This window comes from Geospiza fortis, unplaced genomic scaffold (assembly GCF_000277835.1).
Source record: "Geospiza fortis unplaced genomic scaffold, GeoFor_1.0 scaffold166, whole genome shotgun sequence".
Taxonomy (NCBI): domain Eukaryota; kingdom Metazoa; phylum Chordata; class Aves; order Passeriformes; family Thraupidae; genus Geospiza; species Geospiza fortis.
In genome coordinates this window covers 704315-729956 of record NW_005054310.1, presented here as the reverse complement: position 1 = coordinate 729956, position 25642 = coordinate 704315, and the positions used below count along the sequence as shown (strand labels likewise).

The following is a 25642-nucleotide window of genomic DNA, read 5'->3' as shown; positions in this document are numbered from 1 at the left end:
AGCTGAGACTGGGCACTTCTGCCAGAAAGCCAAAAGCTTTCCCTCCCTCCCATGAGTTGTGGGGAGGGTTCTTTATAGGTTTTTTTTTTTTCTTTGCTTAACTTTTATGGAGTGAATTTTACTTATATATCTCCGACTGTTGGTAAATTTTCTGCTGTCCCCTCTTTTTAACCCCATTATATGATTTATTCTGAAATATGCCCCAGTCCCCTTCCTGTGCTAAAAAGCCAGGATCTCGGCCAATTTGTGGTTGTTTTTTTTTTAAGAAAGCAGTAAATCTTATTCACTGCTCTAAAAATCAGCTGACAATGTGTTAATGCAAACTCTAAACATTTAGAGTTTGTGTGCATTTAGACGTGACTATTAAGAACATCTATAAAGTAATCTCTGTACCAGTTTTCCCACATTTGCATTAGGGTTAAACACGAATAATTGTCTTGTTATTCAAAATACAAATGATACTGAAACTGAGCACAGATTGTGATGCAAATGCGTTTTGGTGTTTTGAAGAAACAGCAAGAGCCTTTGCAGCTGCTCTTTTCTGGAAAACAAACATTCTGCCTTACAGCAGAATGTTGTTTCAGAACTAGAATAAACAAATACATATTGTTCTGTGTGATGTTTGAAAGATGTTTGGGATAGAATAAGAAGACAATGAGAAGTGGTACTGAAGCCCTGCTGCATGGAATGACTGCTTGGCTTACATCTTGTGATTCATGGCATGATGTAGGTTGCCATGAGTATTTGCAAACTTTTCTCTTGTCTGTTTTTTCAGTGTATTTTTGTAAAGGGTACTCACTTAAAATTGTTTTGGAAAATGTGAAATTATCAGCAATTCAGCATAAACCAAAAACATCTGTTACAGCGAAAACATGTTTTTTGTAGCACCACCACAAGTTTTGGTACTAGATGAGAGCAGTTAAGTGTTTCTACTACATTACCTACTGTTCATCTTGCTCAATCCATTGTGTAGTCTGTAAGAGGAAAAGCTGTGCCTTTTTATTCCCTTCATATTGCAGAATGCCACGACCAAGTCTGGGGATTTCCCATGTGTCAGTACTTGAAGGACAAAGGCTGGTGCTGTGGTCGCAATGCTAGGATGTCAGCATGCTTGGTATGATTCCCCTTCCTTTCTTTTTCTACTGAGAGCTTTGTCCAGATGTTACAGGATTAATTGTTTTTGGCTTCTGATCCTGAAGCCATGACTTTAATCCAAGAATCTACAGGATAACATCATTAATGTTGTAAGCATGATGAATTATATCTAAAAAAATAGTACTGACCTTCCAGCTTTATATATTTTATACTTGCTGGAGGCATGAAAAAATGAGTATTGATAGAAATGTGTTTTAAGAGTGGACAGAAAGGCCAAAACTTTACTGAAACCTAAACAAGGTAACCCCTCAGGATTGTAGTTCTTGGCCAAGGGTTTAGGGAGAAACAAGGTAATTTTAGAAGGATTGCAATCAGTAACTCCCTCAATGCCTTCATGATTCATAATATTGAATGTTCTAGCTGTTTAAAACCTGAACAACCCTGCCTATTCCAAAAACTAGAGGAGCTCTAAAAATCCATGTAGCTTAAGAGTCTGGAAACTTCTTTTTAACATTGCACCAAGAGATAAAGTACTTTTGAAGACTTTGCCTCATCAAGATAGCATGATGAGCTGTTGTCTAATTTGAAAAAACAGGTAGGTACTGAAAATTTTGACCACTGTTTCAGTTAGAAGACCACTATTCCTTCCCTCTATTAATTTTAATTTATGGTATCCAGATAGATCACATCAGGTTCTGGCTAAGCTCTGCTGCTAGGCCTGTACCTCCATTATAGAGAAGAGTATAGACAAAGACTCAGTGTGGACTAATGTATTGAGGTTATGTAAACTTGAACTACCATGATAATTAAATGCTGTCAGGAGAAAATACAGGAGGACAGTTGTTTAGGATCCATAAGGCTTAAATGTGTTACCCTTGGCAAAGTAAAGGAAAAAAATTGTTCATTTTAGAGATGTAGATGTAAAACTCGGCAGAAGTGCTTTCTAAAGGGATTTCCCTTTTCTCTTTTTCTTGTCAGTGTCATACAATACCAGTCCTTCCTCAGCTGACACATTAGTTGTTTCCTATTCCATTTCTTTTGGAAAGAAAAAGGTTGGGCTGTTTTTCAGCAGTGGTCGGAAGATAAATTTTAAAAGCAAATGACCCCCAAGAGAGTACTGATCTTCCTGTATATATCTGTTTTAGATTTCTCACGAATCACAGAAATTTGGCAATTAAAAACTTTTTGTTTGAATATTCACAAAAGGCAAAGAGTTCTCCTGTGTAACTAGATACTTCTCCTGTTATGTTTGTAATTGTCTATATGCATTTTTCATGACTAGGCTTTTCCTTGCCATGTAGGATGTACAAGGGAGCCAGCACAGAGCCACTGTGCGCCCACATTTCTTGGGCTAATGGCTGGTTAGCAGAAAGTTGGCTGAGCAATGACACTCAGAGTTCAAATAGGTTGAATTGCCAAGGGCCAGAGGTGTTGGGCAAGAGTTCCAGCTTCAGAGCCTTACAATATGTCTTGGAACCCATATCCATCTCCTCAGTAGCAGCAGATGGATGCTGCTATGAGAGCTTATGCAGCAGAAGGCAAACCTGATAGTTGGCCAAAGCCATGAATGGAGGAACTGCAGCTGTGTGGACTTTGTTTGAAGAACAGTGTGAAATACAAGATCAGTTCTACCACAAGGAGAAGGAAGTGTGGGTGATTGTGCAACAGGCAGTCTTATTTACTATAGTGAAGTTTGGGAATAAAGGTGATAGTAATCTGTAAATGATGAGGCATTTTTGGTTTGCTACCTAATTTGATGTAGCATCAGATAATCAGATATTGAGGTTTTGTCTTCATTTCTGCTATGATCTTTAAAACTCTGTTGAAAATTTTGTGGGCACAGTATCTTTTCAACTGTGAAGGAGTATTACATGCTTCTAAATATTTGTTTTTTGTCACTATGCCTCATAAACATCAAGTAGTCTCACATCTACATCAGCATTTACAGTATGAAGACTCTAGTGAAAAATAATGCACAGTATTTTAAACTGCCCCAGTCTCTCTGATGTTACTTTATTGGCCTGTATATCAGCAGTTCAGTTTATCAGAGTAGTAGTAATTAAAACTAGTATTATCCATTGAACTAGGATTTGCTTTTAAATAATTAAATATGCCAAGTGAATTAATTGTACTTCAGTAGAAATATATTCAAGAAAAATGCATTTGCTTTTAGCACTTTCACAGAAAGTAATCCTCTGAAATTCTTGTATAATAGAAAGAAAAACAAGCAAATTTCCCATGTATATATTCCCACACAGTTGGATGTCATTGCTTCTCCTATAAATAAACCAAAATAACAGGAGTAGCTGCTTATGAGTGCCTAAAGGTATTAACACTTTAAAGTGTACAAGCTCATGTTATGTCACACCATTAATCTTTTAAAATGTCATCTCCTCTGACTTTTATACAATGTGTTTATAAAATGTTATGATAAAGAATAAACATATCAGCAATTTAATTCCTTGACTCTTAAAGGCTTTGGAGAGAGTTGCAGTCGGCCAAATGGTAAGTAATACTGTTTATTTTAGCCATTGTAAGATAAAATGTGTTTTTCCCCCTTGAATGTTCTTAATCCATGGCCTTTTATTGAACTTCTGCATATCTGGAATCTGAAATACTGGCCTACACTATGTCAAATCCTGATAGATAGCGTGTGTCATCACAAAGTCACATTTTTATTGCTGTGCTTGTACTTAGTGAATCTGTTTTCTTTTTACAATTAAGAGTCTGAGAAAAAAAAAGCACAGCTTAAAATTTAAGGCATCAAACCACCTTTCCTAACTTCCTTTGCTATCTTTCAGCTAATGCATAAATTCAGGGCAAATGTCCTTCTGATATTCCTGGTTTGGATCACTCTATCCCAATGTTTTATCAACTAATGTAAAAATAGACATTGTTATGACAAAAGCTTGAACCTGTTAGAAACATCATCATTCTCATTTTTAATCCCTGTATATTTTTTCCCTGTGAATATTTTGATTTATTGTTGTGCAAATTATCCTTAAGGGATTGTGGGCACCAACTGTGCAAGTATTTAAAAGGCCAGGCTGAAAGACTTCTTTCCATATTCAATAAGCCCACTGACCCCAGCAGTCTTTTTCTGTGTATTTTTAATTGGCAGTCATTAACTGGTTTTATGCAAACATATTTTCCATAGACAAATGTATGAAATTCTTAGTATTTTTTTTAGCATAGTACTTTCTACATGGTTCAGGCCACAGTCTGATTGCAGATGATTCAGCTAGGTAATTACTCCTTTTGTCTTCAAAACCACTTAGATAATTGTTGTTTATTCCGCATATTAGAATTCAGATCATGAGCAGTGCATTTTCCTCTGTTGTCTTTCTTTCCATCAAGAGAGTCTGGGTTTGGTTTTTTTCTTTCTTGCATTTATGGTTATGTTAGAATCTGATTTAAAAACATCATTTTAACTGGATGCAAGAACATTTAGTAAATTATCGTCTTAAATCTGGTATGACCAGTTGTAAAATATATAACTCAATAAATAGTTAGGGAAGCCAATATTGCTTTTGTTACTCTGATCTTAATTTCAGTGCCAATTTTAAATCCTTGCTGTTGTAAAACTTTTTGCAGCTGCCTACAGAATCATTGTTTTATCGAGCTGTTCTTCAGGTTATTATAGAAGAAATTTATGGTGTCACCAAAAGGTAGGAAGCTCTGAATTCACAGAATACCAACCAAAGATTGATCTGATTCTCTTCCACTTCTGTGTTTCTCTGTGTTGTGGAGAAAGTATGTTTTGGAAACCAGAAGGACGTAGGAATCAGTCTCATCAGGTTGTATATAACATCGGTATTAAAATGCAAAATAGATTTGCTCATCCTCAATCCACATCACAAATGCATTGCCCTTCCTTTACCTGTAGCTGAAATAGGCCGCCTTTGGTACTGGGTACACGGGTAAAGCACATCTTCACCTGAGAATACTCAGTAAATGCACTGAAAAGTCAGCGCAGCCCTGGGCTACCCTGTCATGCAGAAGTCCTGGCAGCTTTGATACTGCAGATGGAAAAAGGCATTTCTGTTTGTCCTGAGTAAAACTGCTGACAGCTTGATGGCCGTCATGGCTCTAAAGAGCTACTCACTGCCTGTGCCTACACTGGCAAATGCTGCTTCCTTGTAGGAATGGGATTTGGAGAGCTGCTGCTGAGGATCTGACATCTACATTATACTCTTCTGTGGTTGCAGTTGGATTAGATTTTATCTTATTCTGTGGGATGTATGCCTGTTAGCACTTGGAGCACATCCAGAAGCACACCTTCCAGTTTAATTTAGTTTGAAAATAACCCATTTTTTGAGCTCTGATACTATTTCACAGTGTGAGCCAAGGCATGAGAGGTGGGAAAAACCAGAAAATTCACTTCAGAAGTATACTCCTGATCTAAAATAAGTGCTAATGCAAATACCCTTAAAACTTTTGCTCGATGTAGAGTCAGTCAGAAAGCTTACCCTTCAGAAGGTCAAATTCCTGAAAGAAGAAATGCTTCTTTATTTTAAAATTGCATAAAATATCACACAAAAAGTCATGGCTGCTAAATTGCAAAGAAAAGAAAAACTGTGAGGTAGATTTTTCAATTTTTGAAGGAAGTATAATTTGGAGAAAGTAATTAAGATTATATGTCTGTAATGAACACAATGGCTACCTTGGAAAGACCTGTCCCACCCCCATGTTTTGTTTTTCTTTCTGAGCAAGATGTTAAATGCCCATCTTCCTAGGAATGATGTAACAACATAATTATTAACTGATTCTCAGTCTGCATCAGCCTAAATGTTTAGGCTGATGCAGACTGAGAATTTGAATTGTTATTTGAATTGTTATTTGAATATTAAATATGACAGCAGAAACTATTTTCAGTGAATGAGGGTCCTTGAAGCTAAACAGCAGTAGAACTGCCACTGAATAAAATCTTTTGAAATCTTTCTGTTGACTTCAGATGTTTATATTCTGGGTTTTAGGTAAGGAGATAAGTTTTACTAAGAATGAAGAGGGAGAAAAGTAAAATACTGAGATACTTCTATGCAGTTTTTCACTGGGAGGGTGCAGGGAGAGTGTATTTCTTGTTAAGTTATTCAGTAGCTGAAAATTCTGTACCTGAATATTTCACCCCTACTCTAGAAGAGAAATGTTAGACTCAGTCAAGAAAGTGAATTCAGACTTAAAAAAAAACTTTGTGTGTTTTTTCTCCAAGATATTTTAAGCACAGAGAAGAGAGCAAATACAAGTGGTCTGCTAGGATTCATTCTTCCTATATGTTTTTTTAGGTTTTTGTGAATTATTTTAGCGTATTTTTTGAAACAACACACATTTTTGTCTGGCTTGAAATGCAAGCTATTGAGTTGTGAACAGGACAGAATTCTGGCATCATTTAGTGCAATAAAAATTGAAAGGATAAGAACACCAGGTAACAAGCAAAAGTGACATTTTTTCAGTTCAATGGTTGCTATTAAATAAATTACAGCAGGATCATGGTAGATTATGGAAGTAATTTAGAAGTATAGAAGGAAATGTGTCACTGGAAATAATAATTTTGTCATTCATATAAGGAAATAAAAAAATGTTAGTGAAGAAATTAAAAAGAAACTTCAACTCTCTCAGAGTTTTAGGTAAAATAATAACTGTATAATAACCATAATACAATTACACAGTTCTGTGTCTAGAAGTTACTTCAAGTGTTAGTGAGATTGTTTTAAGTGGAAGGGGGAAAAAGGAAAGTTGTTACTAACTTGGCAGTAGTGGCCATCCAACTGATTTATTTCTCCTGTTAAAAATACCTGAATTTTGTTGTTGGATGTATAAAAGCCTACACCTCAGTACTGTATTTGCAGTGATCGACATGTTGGAAAAACCTTCTCCAAATCATCCTCCTTCACAGACTATGTCAGACGGTCTCTGCAAAAGCTGGAACTGGATGATTCAAAGGTGAGTCACTAATTAGTGACTATATGAAATTGTTATATCCATATAATTTCTTAAGTCAGCACCACAATGCAGTGTTTGAGCCATTGAGTTGATTTATGTCATATATTGCTGTATGAACATTATATTTGAAGACTTAATACCTTTAAATTAGTAAATGTTAAGGAAACAAATGAAGATTTTAAATCGCTTTGTTAGAGAAAAAGAAGTAAATATAGAGATTTAAAATAATTTTGAGATTTTATTTATGTTCTTGAGTATCTTGTCTTATTCTTAGTTCTACAACTGCTCAATTGGTCAACAGATGGCAACATAGCATTAGGCATGGAATATGACTGTGTGAAGATCACAACCATGTTATGACAACAAGTTGTGCAAAGGGGACACTAGAGAGTACTAGACAGATTGTTAACAAATTAAGTACAATCAAAGGAAAAATGGGAGTGGCAAGCATGTAAAATATTTAAGGTAAATGTTGTTGCAGTCTCTGGTAATGTTTAAAACCTGTAGTCAAAATGTCAAATCACTTAAAATTTGCCAGGCACATCAAAGCATGAGCTAGGAGAAACAGGCAAAACCAAATAGGCAAGTAAATTCAAATGACATTGGAATCATCTTGACAGCATTAAGAAAAGGACTTATGCCTGACGTGTGGTGTATTTTAAAAAGATTCTAGTTAATTCTGTAGTTAGCAAATCACAACTAGAGAATGTAGTTACCTGTTTGCTTTTCTGTATGAATAGGTACTAACAAGATGCGTTCACCCCAGTAGAAATAAAATTATGTCTTTCTTCATGTGTGTACAGTCACCCAAAAGCAATAGTGGGCTGTTTGTGTAATAATCAGTTCGCAAGGTCAATGATTGAACTCTGCTAGTGCAGATTTGTTCACTGTTTTCTTTAAAACCAGTAAGCATAGAAAGTTTGTGTCAAGAGGTCTGATTTTAGATATGTTGCCTTTTGCTAAGAAGGGTCTGGACAAATGCAAGTTGCCCTGAGACAAAGATGTCTGTCAACACTACTTCAAGCTGCACATTTATGTGGTTGCTAAAGACCTGATTCAAATAAATGCTTACTTTTGCTCATGTTTCTCCTCATTTTATGTGCAGCTGGCTGCATACTGAAGACTGGGTTTTATGCTGATGTAAACAATATTATTTTTTATTTCCAGCTATATTGAAATCTGCAGCAGCACAAAACCAGTGCTATTTTGATACTACTGAGAGGAAAGTTGTTATTGCTCCCTTAACACTGGTTCTGACCCTGCAGTTTTCATGGTGGAGTCAGCACTGTATCTACACAATATTGGAGAATGTGTTAAATGCCTCTCTTCAGAAAAAAAAAAAACTTGCATAGCTAGAAACATGATGAAGCCTAAACATTTGCTCTGAAAGACAACAAAATCAAAGAGAAATTTATGTGGAATTTGAGTTTTTAGCTCTATTTAGAAATGAACAAAAGAGCAGCTGTACTGCACAGACCAAATGTGTACTTTGGCAGTGGACAAAAACCAATGCATTGGGAAGAATATAAGGTGGGAGCAGGCATATATGAAGCACACTTTCAAAATAATTAAAAATGTCCTTGTCATTCACCAAAAAAAAGGGAGGCAATCATTTTCTTAATGCATAAATATATTTAGATTATATTTAAAAAGTAGCTAAAACTTAGTTACATTGTGTAATACAACCAGAGAACTATGAGAAAAAATTGTTTCCATATGAGTCTCTGTTTCACATGTGCAAAGATATTTCCTAAAATACAGAAGTCAAGAAGCTGTGAGTCTCCAGTCTTTTTCTCGGCTTATCAGAATATTAAACAGAATTTCATCTCTGTATGATAATAAAAGTACTGGAAAGGAAAACAGAGGAGTAGAGGCAGTGTTTCTAGGAGTCCCTGCTTTGGTGGCTTGTCAGGTATGGTAAAATCTTACATGGTTTTTATCACTGAAGCTGAATCTGTACTGTGGGATGTAAACATTCTTCTAAACTTAATGGTTCTTGATAAGCCTCACAGCTGCTTCCTTTATACACACCAATACCTCTGTTTCTGATCAAAAGGTAGCCCTGGGGCAATCCAGTATTTTCCAGTTTGGACAATTGTGGAGGCAGGATAAAGAGTGCAAGTATATAGAACACATAACCTGCCTTGATACTCATTTTTGTAAGTTTGTGCCTTTTGCTAAATATGAAGACTCACCAGGTAGAATTATCCAAATACTAAGGGTTTTTTGGCTGTTGATTTTAAGTAAAGATAAGTTCTTGAATCCTGCAAATAATTCATGTGAAGAAACCCCTCTGTGTCTTTCCTTTGTGAAATAGATATGAAGTTTTTGCTTATGTGAAGCAAGAATTAGACTCTTCATGAAAAGAGTCTCAGTCAGAAATGAGTTAGAGTGAGACAACATAGTAAAACAGTTTCTCTACCCAAAAAAGGGCATTTATCAATAACGTAGCACCATTCATTGTTAAGAATTACTGTTCAAGGACTGAAGTTTCCTGTTAAGTGAGCCAAAATAATTTCCTTCATTCATGGTGTTTCTTTTTTAGTGTGGGAGAGCCTGTCAATTAAACACGTAGATGCAAATGAAATCCTTTTTTCTGACTTGGTACAGGACCATTCCCTTCACACATCTCTTCACCTCAGTAGTAAAGATGAGGTATAAACCATGACTACTGAATTTCTGACAAAACATTCTCATTCTGTGAGGGCAGGGAATGGTCTTGGAGTGTGAGCATGCTGCTTCACAGGTATGGTTATATTGCTGATAGCTTCAGAATTAATGGAATTGCTCTCTGGGCCATGGATCATAAAATCATAGAAGGGATGTTAATTATCATCTAGTTCCAACCCCCCTACTGTGGGCAGGGACGCCTTTCACTAGGCCACGTGTCTGAAAGCCCCATCCAGCCTGGCTTTGAACATTGCCAGGGATGGGGCATCCACAGCTTCTCTGCACAACCTCTGCCATGTCTCACCATCCCCATAGTGAAGAATTTCTTTCTTACATAATCTAAACCTCATTCATTTTAAAGGCATTTCTCCTTGTCCTGTCACTACATGCCTTTGTGAAAAGTCCCTCTCCACTTCTCTTGTAGGTCCCCTTTAGGTGCTTTAAGGTCTCCTTGGAGCCTTCATTTCTCCAGGCTGCACAGCCCCAACACTCTTAGCCTGCTGGCCACAACTCTTTTAGTGCAGCCATTCAGTGAATTCCTTATCCACCCAGTGGTCTCCAGTTTAGAGACACTAAATGTCATGTGGGATAATGGGAAATGTTTTGCACAAGTCCAGGTAATGATGTCAGTTTCTCTTTCCTTATCTACAAATGCTGTAATCCCTTCATAGAAGGCCATCAGATTTGAAGGCACAATTTGCCATCAATGACCATGTTGGCTGTCACCAGTCACCTCTTTATTTCCTCTGTGTCGTAGCATAGTTTTCAGGAGGATCTGAGGCATGATCTTAGGCATCGAGGTGAGAGTGACTGACCCAATCCCAGGCCTTCAGTTTTTTTCCTTTTTGAAAATGAGTTATGGATTATGTTCCCCTTTTTCCATGGGAACTTCACTAGGCTGACATGACTTCTCAAATATGCTGGATAGTGTCTTAGCAACTTCATCTGCCACTTCCTTCAGGACCTACAGATGTATATTTCATCAGGTCCTATGGACTTGTGCATCTTCACATTCCTAAGATGTTCTTGAGCCTGATCTTCTCCTACAGTGAGCAGTTCTTCATTTAATCAGTCCCTTCCTTTTTCTTCTGAAACTCAGGTGCTCTGGCTGAACCTCTTGCTGGTGAAGACTCAGTCAAAAAAAGTTGTTATCTCAGCATTCTCTGTGAGCTGTGTAACCAGTCTCCTGTTCTGGAGAGTGTGCACATATGCCTATAAAAGCTTTACTTGTTGCTCTTGATGTCAGTCAAGTTTAATTCCATGAGATCTTTATCTTTCCTGACCTGATCCCTGGATGGTTGGACAATATCTCTGTGTTCCTCCCTGGCTACGTGCTCTTGCTTCCACTCTTGATAGCATTCCCTTTTGTTCTTTAGTTTGGCTAAAAGATCATTGTTCCTCCCTGCTGACCTCATGGTATTTTGCCTGACTTCCTCTTTAAGCTTGGAGTATTAACCAGCTTTCGTGGGCCTCTTTTCCTTCCCGGGCTTTATGCCATGGTACTGTGTCAAGCTGATCGCAGAAATCTGGTCTCCTGAAGTCCAGGATAGTGAGTTTACTGTGTGCTCTTCTTGCTGCCCCAAGGACCTTGAATTCCACCATTTCATGGTCGCTGCAGTCAGGGCTTCCCCTTGAGTTTCACATTCCCCACCAGGCATTCCTTATTGGTGGGAATTGAGAGCATTGGCTCACCTATCTCATAGGAAGGAAGTATTCATCAATGTGTTCCAGGAACCTTCTGGGTTGCTTATGCCCTGCTGTGTTGTCCCTCCAGCAGATACTGGTGTGGTTGAAGTGCCCCACAAGGACAAGGGCTTGTGGAAGTGAGGCTGCTCCTTTGTGCTTGTAGAGGGCCATATCTAGAGATGCCTGCACAGGGCTTCAGTAATTGGATACATACCAAAGCAGTATTTTGTTCCTGATTGTTTTCTTTGTCACAGTTCACTCTGTTCCGATAGACTCTGTGTTGTACAGACAGAGCATTAAGGGTCACATAGACTTTGGAGACATTCTTTCTATCCCAAGATTTCTTTTTCCTTTTGTTCACTGTTTTATCTAATTAATGTGAATGGGGAACTCTCTTTTGGGAGAATGGAGCATTCATCCCGGTCCTCTCTCCTAGAGTAGCTGGCCCCTCTGATACTTGTTAGCCTTTTTGCTTTCAAGTATCAAGAGCAACTCCTTCCTCTCCAGCTCAGAACATGTTTCAGCTGTTGGTAGCTGCTTTGCAAATGCATTTAAAATGAAGCCTCTTTATTAACAGATCTGATTGCTGCTTAAGGCAATAAGTGCTACAAATAGCATTGCCAAGACAAAAAGTCCTCATATTAGTATTTATGTATTTTTAGAGTTTTTAAGAAAGAAAACTCAAAACTCTTCAGGTTTCCTGATGTCCTGTTCTTATATTGGGGGAGATTAGCAAAAGATCTTTCATAGGGACTAGCTTAAGTTGATTAAATGAAGAAAGTGCTTACAAAGCTATGGCCTGGATATGTGTCTGACAGCCTTTGGAATCCATTGACTTGGTGCTTTTGCAAACTCCAGACTATTTAATTTTGAGTGTTAAAGCTAGTAGACAATACTGAAATCAGAATTTGTGAAAAAATACTTTTTTCCCAATAGTTGCTTATTTTTTATCAGACAAGTTTGGGGTTTTTTTTACATTTAATAAGTGGAGATGGGTTACTCTTAGCTTACTACAGACTGTCCTTGACTTGTAAATTCTCAGCAGTGACTCGTGGAATATCATGAAATGCAGTTTGCAAATGAAGGGAGATAACATGAAGCTTATTGTGTGGCTTAATTTTCTCTTCTTTTAAAAAGTGTTGGAAAGCTACTCACTTAAGACTGGGAAACTGTCAGTATTGGAATTGTATAGTACATTAAGACATGAGCTAACCTGAATATATGTAGCTGTACTGGGAACTAACAAGAATTTTTGCAAGAAATGGGGAAGAGAGGGACTTTAAACCTAAGATTTCTTATTATCTTAATGTCTACCCCACAGCCAGTATCAGTGTGGATATCTTGAATATCTGAAACTGGTTGGTCTTTGCTAAGAATATTTGTAATTTGGTATGTTTTATTGTGTTCAGCCATTGGGCAAACACGGAGCCAAAGACAAAACAGGGCTCTCCACTTTCCCCTGAATCCTGAAACAGCAATTAACTGAGACAGTCAAAGCAGTCAAGAAATGAAGGTACTACATGGATTTACACACTTAATGCATTTTACAATTGTTGAAGAGTTGACTTTCTTCACTGTTTTCTTGGACAGAAGGAATTCCATCTCACAGACTTCCTGTGTCCTTTGTTAGTTAGGGAAGTACTAAAGGATGGCTCAGGTAACACTTGCATAGCACTCTATAAAGTGTAGTGCTGATTTTAAGCATAACTGTTTTTCACATAGACAAAATATTATCCCAGTTATGGCACTGTAGCATTTTACTCTGAGAAGGAGTCCCAAGAGATGTGACTTGTATCTCAATTAGGTATAATTATAAATAATATAGATTCCATTCATTTGAAATGCATTTTAAACAAAGTTCTAAATAAACCTAAGTCTTTCAGTAATTTCATTATCCATTTTACATTATTTTACAGTATGTAGCATTATATTATTTTTAACTACCTTAGTCATGGAAAAGTCATAAAATTTTCTGTTAGGTATGTTCTCCCAAATGTTTTGAACTGATCTAAGACACTGCTCTGCTAGAAGGATTGCCTTACAGTTTTCTTGTACTCTCATTAGTGTTCCTGATAGTGCTGGTACAAGTAGAGAGAGGAAACATGGAATTGTGCAGTCAGTGCAGGAAGAAGCAGTCCCTTTGAGGTAGCAAAGAGGAATTGCATGTAACAGACTGTGGAATAGCATCCTTAGGCTGTCTCTTCTCTGGAGGATATGTGCAGCATTGAGCAGTAAAAGAGACTTTGATTCAGTGAAAATACTCTTAGTCTAGGAAAGGATACAGCGCTGAAAAAATCCTCTCTGCACGAACATGAAGTGTGGTATCAGTACTTGCCCCACACCTTGTGCCTGAATATCTTCTTTTCAGCCTATGCTCTATCAGCATGCCTGCAGTCCAAGGTGGGTGTGCTCAGGTGTGTGGTATCTCACATGCTTGCTCTCAGAGCTCTGTGACAGTCTCACTGCATGCACAACAGATCAGTCAGCCCTAAGGCTCATGTTTAGTGCCATCTCCACCATATGGTATTTATGGTATATATGCTATCCCTATATGGTGTTGTTACAACTAGGTCACTGGAGACCTCGTCTGGTTGTCCTGCTTGTTCTGGCTGTTGGAGTGACCACATAAAGCCACAAAGAAATCAGTTCCAAATAAAGCTTGCACCACATCACCATGCAAAGAGACGAGGTCCTTTTGTTGACAACCTGATAAAGACCAGGAGACATTGTAGCTCTGTCGGGGCGGAAATACTGGCCAAAATGAAATGAAGGTCACTTCAGTGTCAGTAACAAAAGCTAGATCTTTGAGTGCAGAGTCATTATTAAGATAAATGTATATATTTGAGTTTTTTCATGTTTATAGAATCAACATCAAAATGTAAGAAAAAAGTTCAATGCATGTATATGAAGAAATTTTTTTTGATACACAAATGAGTGACAACACAGAGAACAGTTGCTTGGACAACTTCAGTGGCTGAATGGGGCTTGCTTTGCATGTGGAAGTACAATTCTTCAAAAATGCCAAGAGTAAACTACTCCCATTTCACCTTAGAAGGAGAGCTGAAGTTTGTGTTAGGTACCAAAGGCAGGTGGAAAGCTGTTGCAGTTTCAGACAAAGCCAATGTTATCTGGATTTTAGTAGTTTCCCAATAAATTCACCACATGGCTAACTACCAGTTACCCTTTTCATGCCCTTCTCTACCAATGGTTATCAATGGACACTTTCTCTCTTTTCCAGCTGAGCTGTTGCATTGAATTGGTTTCCTCACCAAACTGTTATCTGAGGCACAGTTTGGAATAGTACCTAGTCTATGTCCATGACAGCGGGATGTGTTCAGTCAGAATGTGTGATAGGCAGGGAAGGAAGGGAAAAGCACATACTTGAGTACAGCAGTGTGCAAGAGACATTTTTGACCCACTTTTTATTTGCCAAACATTTCACAGCTTGTTTTCTTTTAATTTGAATGCTTCATCTTGAAAAATGGAGAACATAAAGGAAGCAAAAGCAGAAAGGTTCCAAGGTCACATTTTTCCAAATATAGATCTTTGTATTTTAATTCCAAATAGCCTGTAATTTCAAAAATCCATTATACTAAAACCCTATTAATACTCAGTTGAAATGAAAAGCTTATAGGGCAGAGGTTAAATAAACTATTTTGTTTATTTCATGACCAGTATATTTTAGTTGGTTTGACTGTTTAGAGGGGAAGAGAAAAACAAAAAGAACTCTAAAATATTTGTACAGCTTCACAGGAAATAAAATAGCAATAAGACCAAAAAATTCTTATTAGTCCACATTAGTACTTCTGGATAAGCTGCTCAAACTTGCCTTTGCAGTTGGGAGAATGTACTTTCTAAATTAAAAAAATATGACTGAAATACTACAAAAGTTTTTTCTGATCTCTTGTTTTAAAGCAGAGTTACAATTATGCATCATTCCTGAAAATAGTATTTGTCAGATCTTCTAAAAGCTTCTTGTGATTGAGACGGACAACCTTGCCAGTCCTTAATTAACCTCTAAGAGAAAATGTTTCTTCAAGTTTTTGGCTGACTGGTTTGTTTGGGGTATTTTTTGCTGCAATCCAAGCCCATTAGTTCTTGTCCTATCCACTACAGAAACAGTGAACAAACTGTTCCCTACTTCTTGGTGATAGCCCCGTAAAAACTGTTATTATCCCCACTCTCAATTTTGTCTCATTTAGCCCAATCAGTTCTAGTTCTCTGAGTCTTTCTTCATAGGTCATATTTTCTAGATCTCTGATCTATTTTCCCTCTCAGGACATTTTCAGACAGTTCATTTCTTTCTTTGAAATCTGATGCCCAAAAATGGATGCAGTATTCCAGCTAGAGCTTTTCCACTGCCAGAGTTGAAGGATTACTTCCTGCACTTTGCAGGCTGCTCTGCCATACATGTCACAGAATGGTGATTGTTTTTGATTTTTTTTGCAGTAGCACAACTGTGACTCTCACTCCACTTATGATCTGCTCTGTCTTCCAGACTGTCATTTGGTGCTCCCCATCCTGAACAGCTGATTATTTCTGCCTGAGCCTAGTCCCTTCTGCTTTTCTGCACAGCATTTCAAACTTCTTCTCTAAGCAATGCTCCAGTTTCTGAAAGTTATTTTAAGTTCTGGCAGTGCCTTCCTGTTGCACATTTGCAGACTTAGCTAATGTGGTTTCTATTCTATTGTCTGAATTCTTAATTAAAATATTGCATTCCATAATGGACCTCCAGTCAGCAGGTCGTTCCAGTTGCTCACAGACTCATTAAGAACCACTCTCTGATTGTGGTTGTTCAAACAGACTTTTTTGTACTTTATAGTGAAGCTTGTTTCCTAAATTTGCTTATGAAACTATTATGGGAAATGTTATCAAAAATCTTTTTGAAATCAAAAGATATGAGAACCAGTTGTTTTTGTCTGTAATGAATCCTTTTACCCTCCTTGCAAGTGAAGTAGACTGACTTGTGATTTATTCTTGATGAATTTGTGTTGATTCTTACTCATTTGCTCATCTTTCAGTGGTTTTAAATGCTTTATTTGTTCAATTTTTTCAGTGCATTGGATCTGAACTGTCTGTTCTATAATAAAAGACACATATCTGCTATCTGTCTGACATACTCTCTTTGAGAACTTCTCAGTGACAATGCGTAATAGTTCTGAGGTCACTTCAGTCCCTTCTTGGCTATCCCAGGATAAAGTTTATAATACTCACCTGATTTGAAAACTTACATATTTTTAAATGTTTCCTGGTTTGTTTCCCTATTTTAGACAAAGATTTTACTTCTTTGCAACTGTATTAGCCATGTGCTCTCAGATGATTCTTCTAACAAAATGTGCAAAAATTTATTAAACACTTCAGCTTTCCTGGTCTTTTGTCATAGAGTCATAGAATCATTTAGGCTGAAAAAGACTTTTAAGAGCAGCAATTCCAACTGTTAACTCAGCACTTTAAGTCCACCACTAAGCCATGTCCCTGAGTGCCACATCTCCATGTCTGTCAGAGCCATTACTTTTCTGCTAAGTTTGGACTCCTTCATTCCATAGCCATGACAGAACAGCCATACTGCAAAACTCCCAGTACTGCAGAAGTGCATCAGGCTCTTCCAGCTCTGCTCTTCCCAGCAGCCTCCATCAGCAATAATGCTGCAATCCTACTTCCCACTTCTTTGGCCAGCTCAAGTGTGTTGTTCAGTGTCCAGGACTGTGGCCAGCAGAGCAGACACATCATGACCTTCAAAAGCCAGGAGATGTGGTGGTCTGGCTGCCCTTTAGAGAACATGCTTTGTGAAGAGCTATCGTGGTCACAGCTGCAGCAGCTGCTCTGCTGCACTGGCCAGCAAGGGCTGAAAAGGCTTGGTCAAGTTCCTGGACTGTCTGTGTATCAAATTCAGCCCCAAATTGTGGCATTTACAGTCATAGCAGCAGTGCTGGCCACTCTCCACTTCACTGTGTAATTCTCATTTAAGAATGACTGGAGTTTTCTGAATAATGGATATATCTCAGTATTTCATGTCAGTGGAAAATGCTGTGTGAAGAACAGTTACTCTAAATAAGAACTGAGAAACTGCTATTGGAAAATTATTATAAATATTAGCAAAGTGCTAATTTCAAAAATTAAACACAGATTTCATTTTGTAGTGTGACAATATGTAATTTTAAAGTTCCCTTGAAAAAGTAACTACAATAACTCTGATATCTCTTTTTTTAATCCCTTGCAGCTCCCAGACAGCTGTATAATGGATTACTATGAAAAGTACAAGCACAGAATGAATGAGCTTGAAGCATTTAATATGGTAAAAGTTATGGGATTAATACTACTACCTTGCATATATATGTGCTAGTCTAGAACAAAGCCCTGTTAAGTTTTATGTGGAGGTGGACTGTCTCACTCTGTGGTATGCAATCTCAAAAAACAAAGCAGTTCCCCCTTCCATACTTTGGAGCATGTCCTGTTCCAGAACTATATTAGGTGTAAGTAAAGTAATAAAGTGAACACATGGTAGATTCTTTTTCAAGAGGGACTATTGCACTGGAAAATGGAATGTCAGTCTCCTTTTAAATCTAGACTGGTCTCCATGCAGTTATTTCATAAAAAACTCTTTTTATTGAAATTCATTATTTCCCTCTTTAAAATTGTTCTGCTACATTTAATATTATTTTCTTGTTGGACAATGTCTGAGAAACAACTAAATAACATAGTTCCCTGACTTTATGGCATTCCATGTGTTTTTGATCTTTAATACAATCTGTTTTGAAGATGTCCATACCATAGGGAGAACTAGCAAGGTGACATTTATACAACAGAACCCCTAAAAAATGATTGACCTTCCTGGAATTGTTGTGAGGAAATGTAGCCATTTGGAAGTGTATTGCCTGTCTTTCCCAAAGGGATTATAGCATCTAATCTTTCTTTCAGTTGAAGGTTGTTCTGGCTCCTTGCATAGAAGTTTTGATACTTCTGGATCGTCTTTGCTACCTCAAGGAGCAGGTATTTTTGCATTCTCTTTTATGATACCTAAAGGCTACATCACAGAAATGAAGCTATTTCAGTCAATTTATTACTGTGCAGATGAAAAGTCTCTGTTGCAGAATTATTATTCTCATCATATTTGGAAAAGTATAAGTATTCATTCCAGTTAGTATAAACATATGCCCAGCAGATGTTTTTATTTTCAACAAAGCAGCAACAGTAAAGTTTATGCTCTTTTAATTGTATGGTAATTACTAGTCAATAGATAGTAAAAAATAAATTAATCAAAGATGCATCAAATCTCATTTTATACACCATAATGCGACATTTAATACTTTGAAATTTTTGGAAATGCTAAACAAATATTGTGCTGTTAATACTCGAGCTTTCAATTAATGTGCTTTGGAACATATTCAAAAAAAAATTTGAATTAGATCCAAAATGTTTATGACTTTTTTTTACTGTTTCTTAATTAAGATCAATAATGAGAGAGAGTGCACTTCTAACTGTATGGGTCAGCTGAGGTACATTTGACTAACATACAGCCTGGATATATTTTACAAGTATAGATCTGGGATATAATAAGCCAATGCTACTACATTTATTCCATGATGACTTCCATTATTACACTGTTTCTTCTAACACTGATTTGGAGCTTAGCCTGCTTAACTTGAAAGCACTGGTGGTACTTTTTCTGCACCAGTAAACATTTTTCACACAACTAATAATTTCCTAAGAGGAAATGGTAGCATCTTCCAGCTTCTGTTCTGGGCCATGGTCAAAGTGAAATTTTAAAATAAAGTTTAAACTCATTCATATGAATAGCTGTGTTTTTCCCCTATAAACCTTTCATTTTAACAACTCCATTTTATCATAAGTGAAAACTCACTTTATTCTCTGTCACGGTGCACTTGGAACAACTGAATTGTAGTAAATGTATGCCTTTGTTCTAACAGGTATTTTTACAGAGAGGCAATTTGAAATAGTTAAATAATGATGTATTTTCCCAAATGCCAACCAGTTAAAAATTGCATAGAAATATGTATGATTTCCAAGGTGGGAGATCAAACTTGATGCATATAGCACTAATTCACCTTTTCTAAATGTAATTTATGCATGGATTTAATCTTGTACTGAATGATTCACAAAATGTGTTTAGGAAGAAAAATAAAAGTTATAAAAGCCAAATGCAGCATGATGACCAGATCCAGCCAGCCTGATTCATTTGAAAAGTCAATTAATTAGCTTCAGTAGTAGAATGTACAACATAAAATGAGTATGACATGATCCTTAATTTCTTTGCTCTAGTTCAACCAAAAAGCAAAGCTTTATTGATTAAGCAGGTGGGAAGCTATCACTTGATAGCACCAGAAATAATTAAATTACTTTAAAATTGATCCTGTTATGGGCGTCCTTTTTTCACAACAAACTTTCCCCCCATTTTCTTATTATATAATTGGTTTTCCTGCTTTGCATTAGGATAATTCTATTTGTTTTCAAATTTGTATTTCAAAATGTGGACTTATTACAATATTTTAGCTTATAAGTCAAACAAATTTTTATGCACTTCAATCATATGTCATTTTCAGGAAAACATTGCCTGGTCTGGACTTGTGAAGTTATTTGATCCTGTGAAGTCCCCGAGATGCTATGCAGTTATTGCTCTGAAGAACCAGTCTTGTTCTTAAGTGGAAGCAAATTGCAAAGAGATTGGAAATTCTGAATTGATAGTGCTGTTTCCTCCCTTTTATTCTGTTATTTTTTATTGATTCCTCAAGTACAATGTTTGTTTTTCAGATGCAAAAGAAAAAAGTGTAATGCTTCTTTGAATCTTCAGAAATAAATATCTCCTTTATAAATATGATTGCTTCCTTATGTAATTTATTAATGTTGAACATCTGACTTAGTTAAAAATGTTACATTATAAGTGTGATTATTATTCTAAATAGCATTTATATTTCTTCTTTTTAAGGTATTATGCTTGTGTATCCTTTCTCTTGATACTTCTAAACTCAACCTCAATTTTTACCTGTAGCTGGTATCAGCAGTCTCAGACTAGGCTCAATTTTTCTTTTCTGGATTCAGATGATGCAGAGTACATACAGAAAAAAACCCTGTGTTGTAAACAAGAGGCTTGTAGGCACTCAGTTTGTGGTAATTAGGAGTGGGGCTGGGGCCCAGCCCCATCCCCAATGGGCTAGAGCTGTGAAAAGCAGCTGAGCAGCATTGAAGGCAGTGAGCCATGGAGTGCCCAGGGGCACTGACCAACCACCAAAGGGAACAGAGGGCACATGGATGCAGTGCATCAACAGGAGGGGATAAAAGGTTGGGCTAAAGAACAAGAAGGGTGGATGTTTGCTGCCTTTTGAAGTGATGTCAGTCTGTATGGGCAGATGCCTGAAGCCTTCTGATAGGGTATGGTGCTGCTCTGTATGGGTGAGTGCTTAAAGCCCTTTCAAATTGTATGAGGGTACTCTGTGTATTGTGGCCATCTCAACTGTGGCATGTGCTGTGCCATATGCTGTGGTAGAGGCTCATAGGCTAAGTAGGATCTTTGTACAGCATCTTCTTCAGGTCACCAGGACCAGCATATTTATAGAACAGCCTGGAAGAGCCTAAGTAGTGGCTACCTGCAGAGGACAGTTTTATATCAACCCCTTCTTCATTCAGGCATTTTCCTGGCATGCACTTGCTTGCCTGTCATTCTGAAAGTAAAATATGTGTGCTCTAATCCTGTGGGAGATTTCCCAGTGCTTAAGAATCGGCTGCCCTGCTGGGGTTCAGTCTGTAATCTTGGGGTTGTATTGGAAAGCTATTATCTGGCCCAAATCTGTTGGATATAAACACTTTGGTACCCAAATGAATTAAAACTTCTCAGGCAGTTTCTTTTTAGCTGTGCTGTGTTCATGAGTGGGAAATTTATTTGTTGATGCATTTATCTCAATGGGTTGCCTAATTAAACTTGCAGATTTTCCGTCAATTAAAAAAGAAAAAAGTTTGTTTTCCAAGTCCTAGTGCTTTTATTAGAATTTTCCAGCATATATAAAATATAATTAACTACTAGTCCACAGATAAAAAGGACAATAAATCAATAATAAAATACAGCATTAAAGAAAAAAAAGGGGAGAAAGAAGGAAAGAGGAGGATACACATGGAAGAATAAGAATAACAAAAATATTTTTTGTGTTTAGGAAGAAAGAATAACAAAAATATTTTTATATTAATTGTAAAAATATTTTTATATTAATTGTATCATGACAGTAATTAGACTGAGACTGAGATGTGGAATGGCTTTTACTTTGATGCACTTTGTGGAATATTATGAGAGCCTGTGGACATGACCACTCAAGAATAGAGAAGTAAGGTAATTTTCTAACAAGTCAGATCTTTCTTGATGTATTCGTTCACTTGGAAGAAATATTTTGTTTTTATGTCTGTCTAAAATCGCTGCTATCTGTTTTAGAACTCCAGTCCTTAAGTCTATGGTTCCAGTATGAGTTTCTGATATTTGTTTGGTCTTAGTATTTTCAATCCTTAGAGCTGCTGAACATCTTCAGTGCCCTAAGAAATTAATAGAAGCTGCAGGTCTGGAGCAGTAGAGCTAAGAGAAAGTGAGGGCTTCCATATATGCTACCTTTTGTTATACAGAGAGTACTGAGGAAACTAACAAGCTGCTGAATTTTTTTCCCAGGAGAGGAATCAAAAGAAAAAAATCGTTTCCTAACCTCTAAACATCTGGAAGGAAAAAACCAATATTATCTGATATAAAAAGGCACTGTAAAGTACATGATGTTAAAAAGAAAAAAGGTGAACAAAAATCCTAGAAAAATAGGTTTTGTTATATTATGTTCTGCTAAGACATGATGACTAATTGTTACTGAAGTGTTACAGTGTTGTCATCCCTATCTTACGTGCTGTTGGAAAAATATACTTGGGGAAGAAATTGCCTTTTTTCTGTTATGAGTTTGTTCTTCTTTTTCAGACCAAATTCTAAAAACTGGGCATATATGATGTTTAAACAAAGCAAGCACAATTTCCCACTGAAAACAAGGGCTTGAAGGTACCTTTTTATGGTCCAAAAATATTCATTTGAGTGAGCCCTGTCTGGTTTAACCTGAACACAGTTGAAGTTGCAAAGGGTATACAGACTAGTGTTAATTTTATGTGATATGTGTGTAATGCTAGGTAAATTCAAAGTTGAATTTTTATTACTATCTTAAGAGAACATTTGCAACAGTTTAGAAAAACAAGCACATCTCTAGGATTAGCACAAGTGCTTGTCTACTGTTTTAAAAGGGTCTGAATAAATTTGCATTCCCTCCCCCAGCAACTTCTCAGGCTCTTTCAGTACTTTTCGTGCACTTTGTAGTCTATGCAGGCAAAAACAGGCAATGTGCTTTTAGAATAATAACTATCAAGAGGTTTATATGATGAGTGTGGATTCAAGCAAAGTCAGTTGCTGTCTGCTCTCAAAGCTGTTTCAAAGCTCTGGGTGCCTGAATACCTATGAGTTATTGTTTACACAGTTGAAAAATCCCTGACAGTAATCAAGATGAATAAAACCACTTTTCTTCATGGTTATTGCCAGAAGTTCTCTCATAAAGTAAACTGTATCCTAAATATGATGAGGTCTTTTGATAGGAAAGAATCTCCATTTTCTTTCAGTGTGACAGACCATTATCTTGCTGTGCTCCCTTAGGAACAGAGGATATACCTGCTTTCCATCAGGTGTTTGCCTGATTCTGTTTGTGGCACAGCAGTGCATTCCCTAACAGATTCAGAGTGTTTTATTTATCTTTCTTAAGGTTCAAACCTGTTCTTAGATGGAGGAATAAGAGTATGTGCAGGGTATGTGGGCAACATTATTATTTAAGAGATCAGCATAGCCCTAAAATCTCCAAGCCCGCTTTTGTGACTAATTGGGCAGGTGGAGTGGGGTTCCACTGGGGCTGGTGCTGTTTAACATCCTTGTTGGAGACATGGACAGTGGGATGGAGTGCATCTCAGCAAGTTTGCAGATGACACCAAGCTGTGTGGTGTGGTCAGTGTGCTGGAGGGAAGGGATGCTCTCCAGAGGGACCTGGATAGGCTTGAGAGATGGGCCTGCAAGAACCTCATGAAGCTTAACAAGGCCAACTGGAAGGTCCTGTACCTGATTTGGGGCAATCCCAAACACAAACACAGGCTGGGCAGAGAATGGACTGCGATGAGCCCTGGGGAGAAGGACAAGGGGGAATGGTCTCAAGCTGAAGGAGGGTAGGTTTAGAATAGATGTTAGGAAAAAATGATGAGGCAATGGAACAGTTGCCAGAGAGGTTATGGACTCCTCATTCCAGGGGGTGTTCAAGCTCAAGTTGGATAGGGCTCTAAGACCTGGTCTAGTAGAGGGTGTCCCTGCCTGTGTCAGGGGGGTTGAAACTAGATGGTCTTCATGGTCCCTTCCAACTCACCCCATTCTGTGATTCTAGGTCTGATTTCTCACTTCTAACATCACACCACAAAAAATTTTGTGCTGTTTTAATTTCTGGGATTTTAGTTTCAAGGGTTTTTTTCTGATTGAATATTAGGTATATTTTGTGGTAAGTTATCTTCTTCATTGACATTATTCATTACTGTTTAAGTGCTTAATATCTGTTCAGAGTTAACATGCTTTTGCTGTGTCTTGATGGACTTAAAATCTTGAGACTCCGTGTCCTGTGATGGCATAATATCTGCACAGGGGAAGCATGCTAAATATATTTGGCTTTGTGGCAGCAATATGTCTTTTAAATGACTGGAGTACTTATTGGTTTATGTTTACTTCTTTCCTAAAAACTATCCTAAGTGTGTCTTTATATTGCCAAATATCACTGGTACTAAGGGCAAGTGGTAAAACAGGCCCAGCACCAAGGAAGTCCTCCTTTCTTATGTGTGAACTGGCCAACTTAGTGTGGTGCTTCAGACTTTCCTTTCCCAGGGAAGTAACTGAATATCCATCATTGTTAGCATCTTACATCTCTTTATCTCATGCATTTTAGCATTCTCACTGATATTTCTTCTCCTTCTTCCTGATGTGTAGCCTAGTGTACTGAAAAGAGGGGAATTTGTGCTAGGCTGTGGGCCATGAAGAATTTTCAGTATTTGTAAGCAAATCAGGACTGAGGTACAGTTATCCAGACACTTAAACCAGCCACCTAACGTTTAAAACTGTGACTTTAGCTCCCTAAGTTTCTGAAATCCATTCAAAATTTGAATTCCAAAATCCTGCCAGATGGGAGCATGGCCTAATTCTCTGGGAATCCAGCTGCAGTTCTCTCCCTATCTGAAATAACCAACTCAGATTGGTGGGTATCCTGTATCTCCAGGCAGCTGCTGAATAAGATGGTTTCTTTGAATTTGCTTATCCCTGCTTGTTATCTCTGTCAATGTTGTATTTCAGTGTACTTTGAGATAGACTAAAATCCTTCTGAGATTTAGGATGCCTCAGAGAAGCTAAACCACAGTTACTCTTCTTGTTGCTTTCTGCCTTAAATTAATTCTTGATGATCAGAAAGATTAGTAAGCACCAGACATCCTGAGAGGCATAGGCTATTAAAAATTACTGTGCACAATATCTTCTCTTCACAAGTCTTTCTCAATTCAAGAGCGCAAAAGCATTTTCTTCACAGGAATTCCAAAGCACATTATCATGAAACTCAGACATCTAAGGAAACCCACCAACATAATGAAGATTGGCCTCGAACTGTTAAAACATGCTGTTGTTCCCCAGTCTTCCCAGTATAAACCTACATTCTCTTCAAGGCTGTTTGCAATGTCTGTGTCAAACTGGAAACAAATAGACACTTGTCTCACATTCACAGTGATGCTGTTCATTAAATCAGCAAGAGAATGACATTTTAGTCTCTGCTTTATGCTAAAAGGCAACAGAATCCTTAGAATAGGTATGCCAAACATTCAAAGATTTCTTCTGATACCATTATTGAAATCCTTTGAACAGATGTTTTCAGACAGTTCAGTCTGTTTCTTACTTCAGTCACTACTGACTGTCATCAGCCAGTCTACAGTGTCTTGTGGTTTATGTTCCACAGGTGGACCTTTCTCAGAATACACTTGTCCAAACAGTAAATTGTTTCAACTATTTGCTAGGAGTGGTAGCTCCTCCTAGGTTTATTTATGGGTTTTATAGTAAATTTAAGTTGTTTTATCCAAATGGAATCCTGCTATATACCATAATTTTCTCAGAAATGTGCATTTGAAGTACACCAGAAAATAGTTTCTAGTTACCAATTAAGTGTAAAAG

The 25642-nt window shown here is 37.4% G+C and overlaps 1 protein-coding gene across 1 annotated transcript in view; it reads left to right on the top strand.

The window, feature by feature from the left end:
* METTL25 (methyltransferase like 25) overlaps positions 1 to 20224 on the top strand; it is a 46358-nt gene extending 26134 nt beyond the window's left edge. Inside the window, exons 6-12 of the mRNA XM_014312348.2 lie at positions 1020 to 1114; positions 3571 to 3600; positions 4690 to 4763; positions 6942 to 7035; positions 17612 to 17686; positions 18310 to 18381; positions 19953 to 20224. Coding sequence (XP_014167823.1) covers positions 1020 to 1114; positions 3571 to 3600; positions 4690 to 4763; positions 6942 to 7035; positions 17612 to 17686; positions 18310 to 18381; positions 19953 to 20051 — 539 coding nt within the window. The 3' untranslated portion in view covers positions 20052 to 20224. The remainder of the gene's footprint in view (positions 1 to 1019; positions 1115 to 3570; positions 3601 to 4689; positions 4764 to 6941; positions 7036 to 17611; positions 17687 to 18309; positions 18382 to 19952) is intronic.
* Positions 20225 to 25642: the final 5418 nt, after the last annotated feature.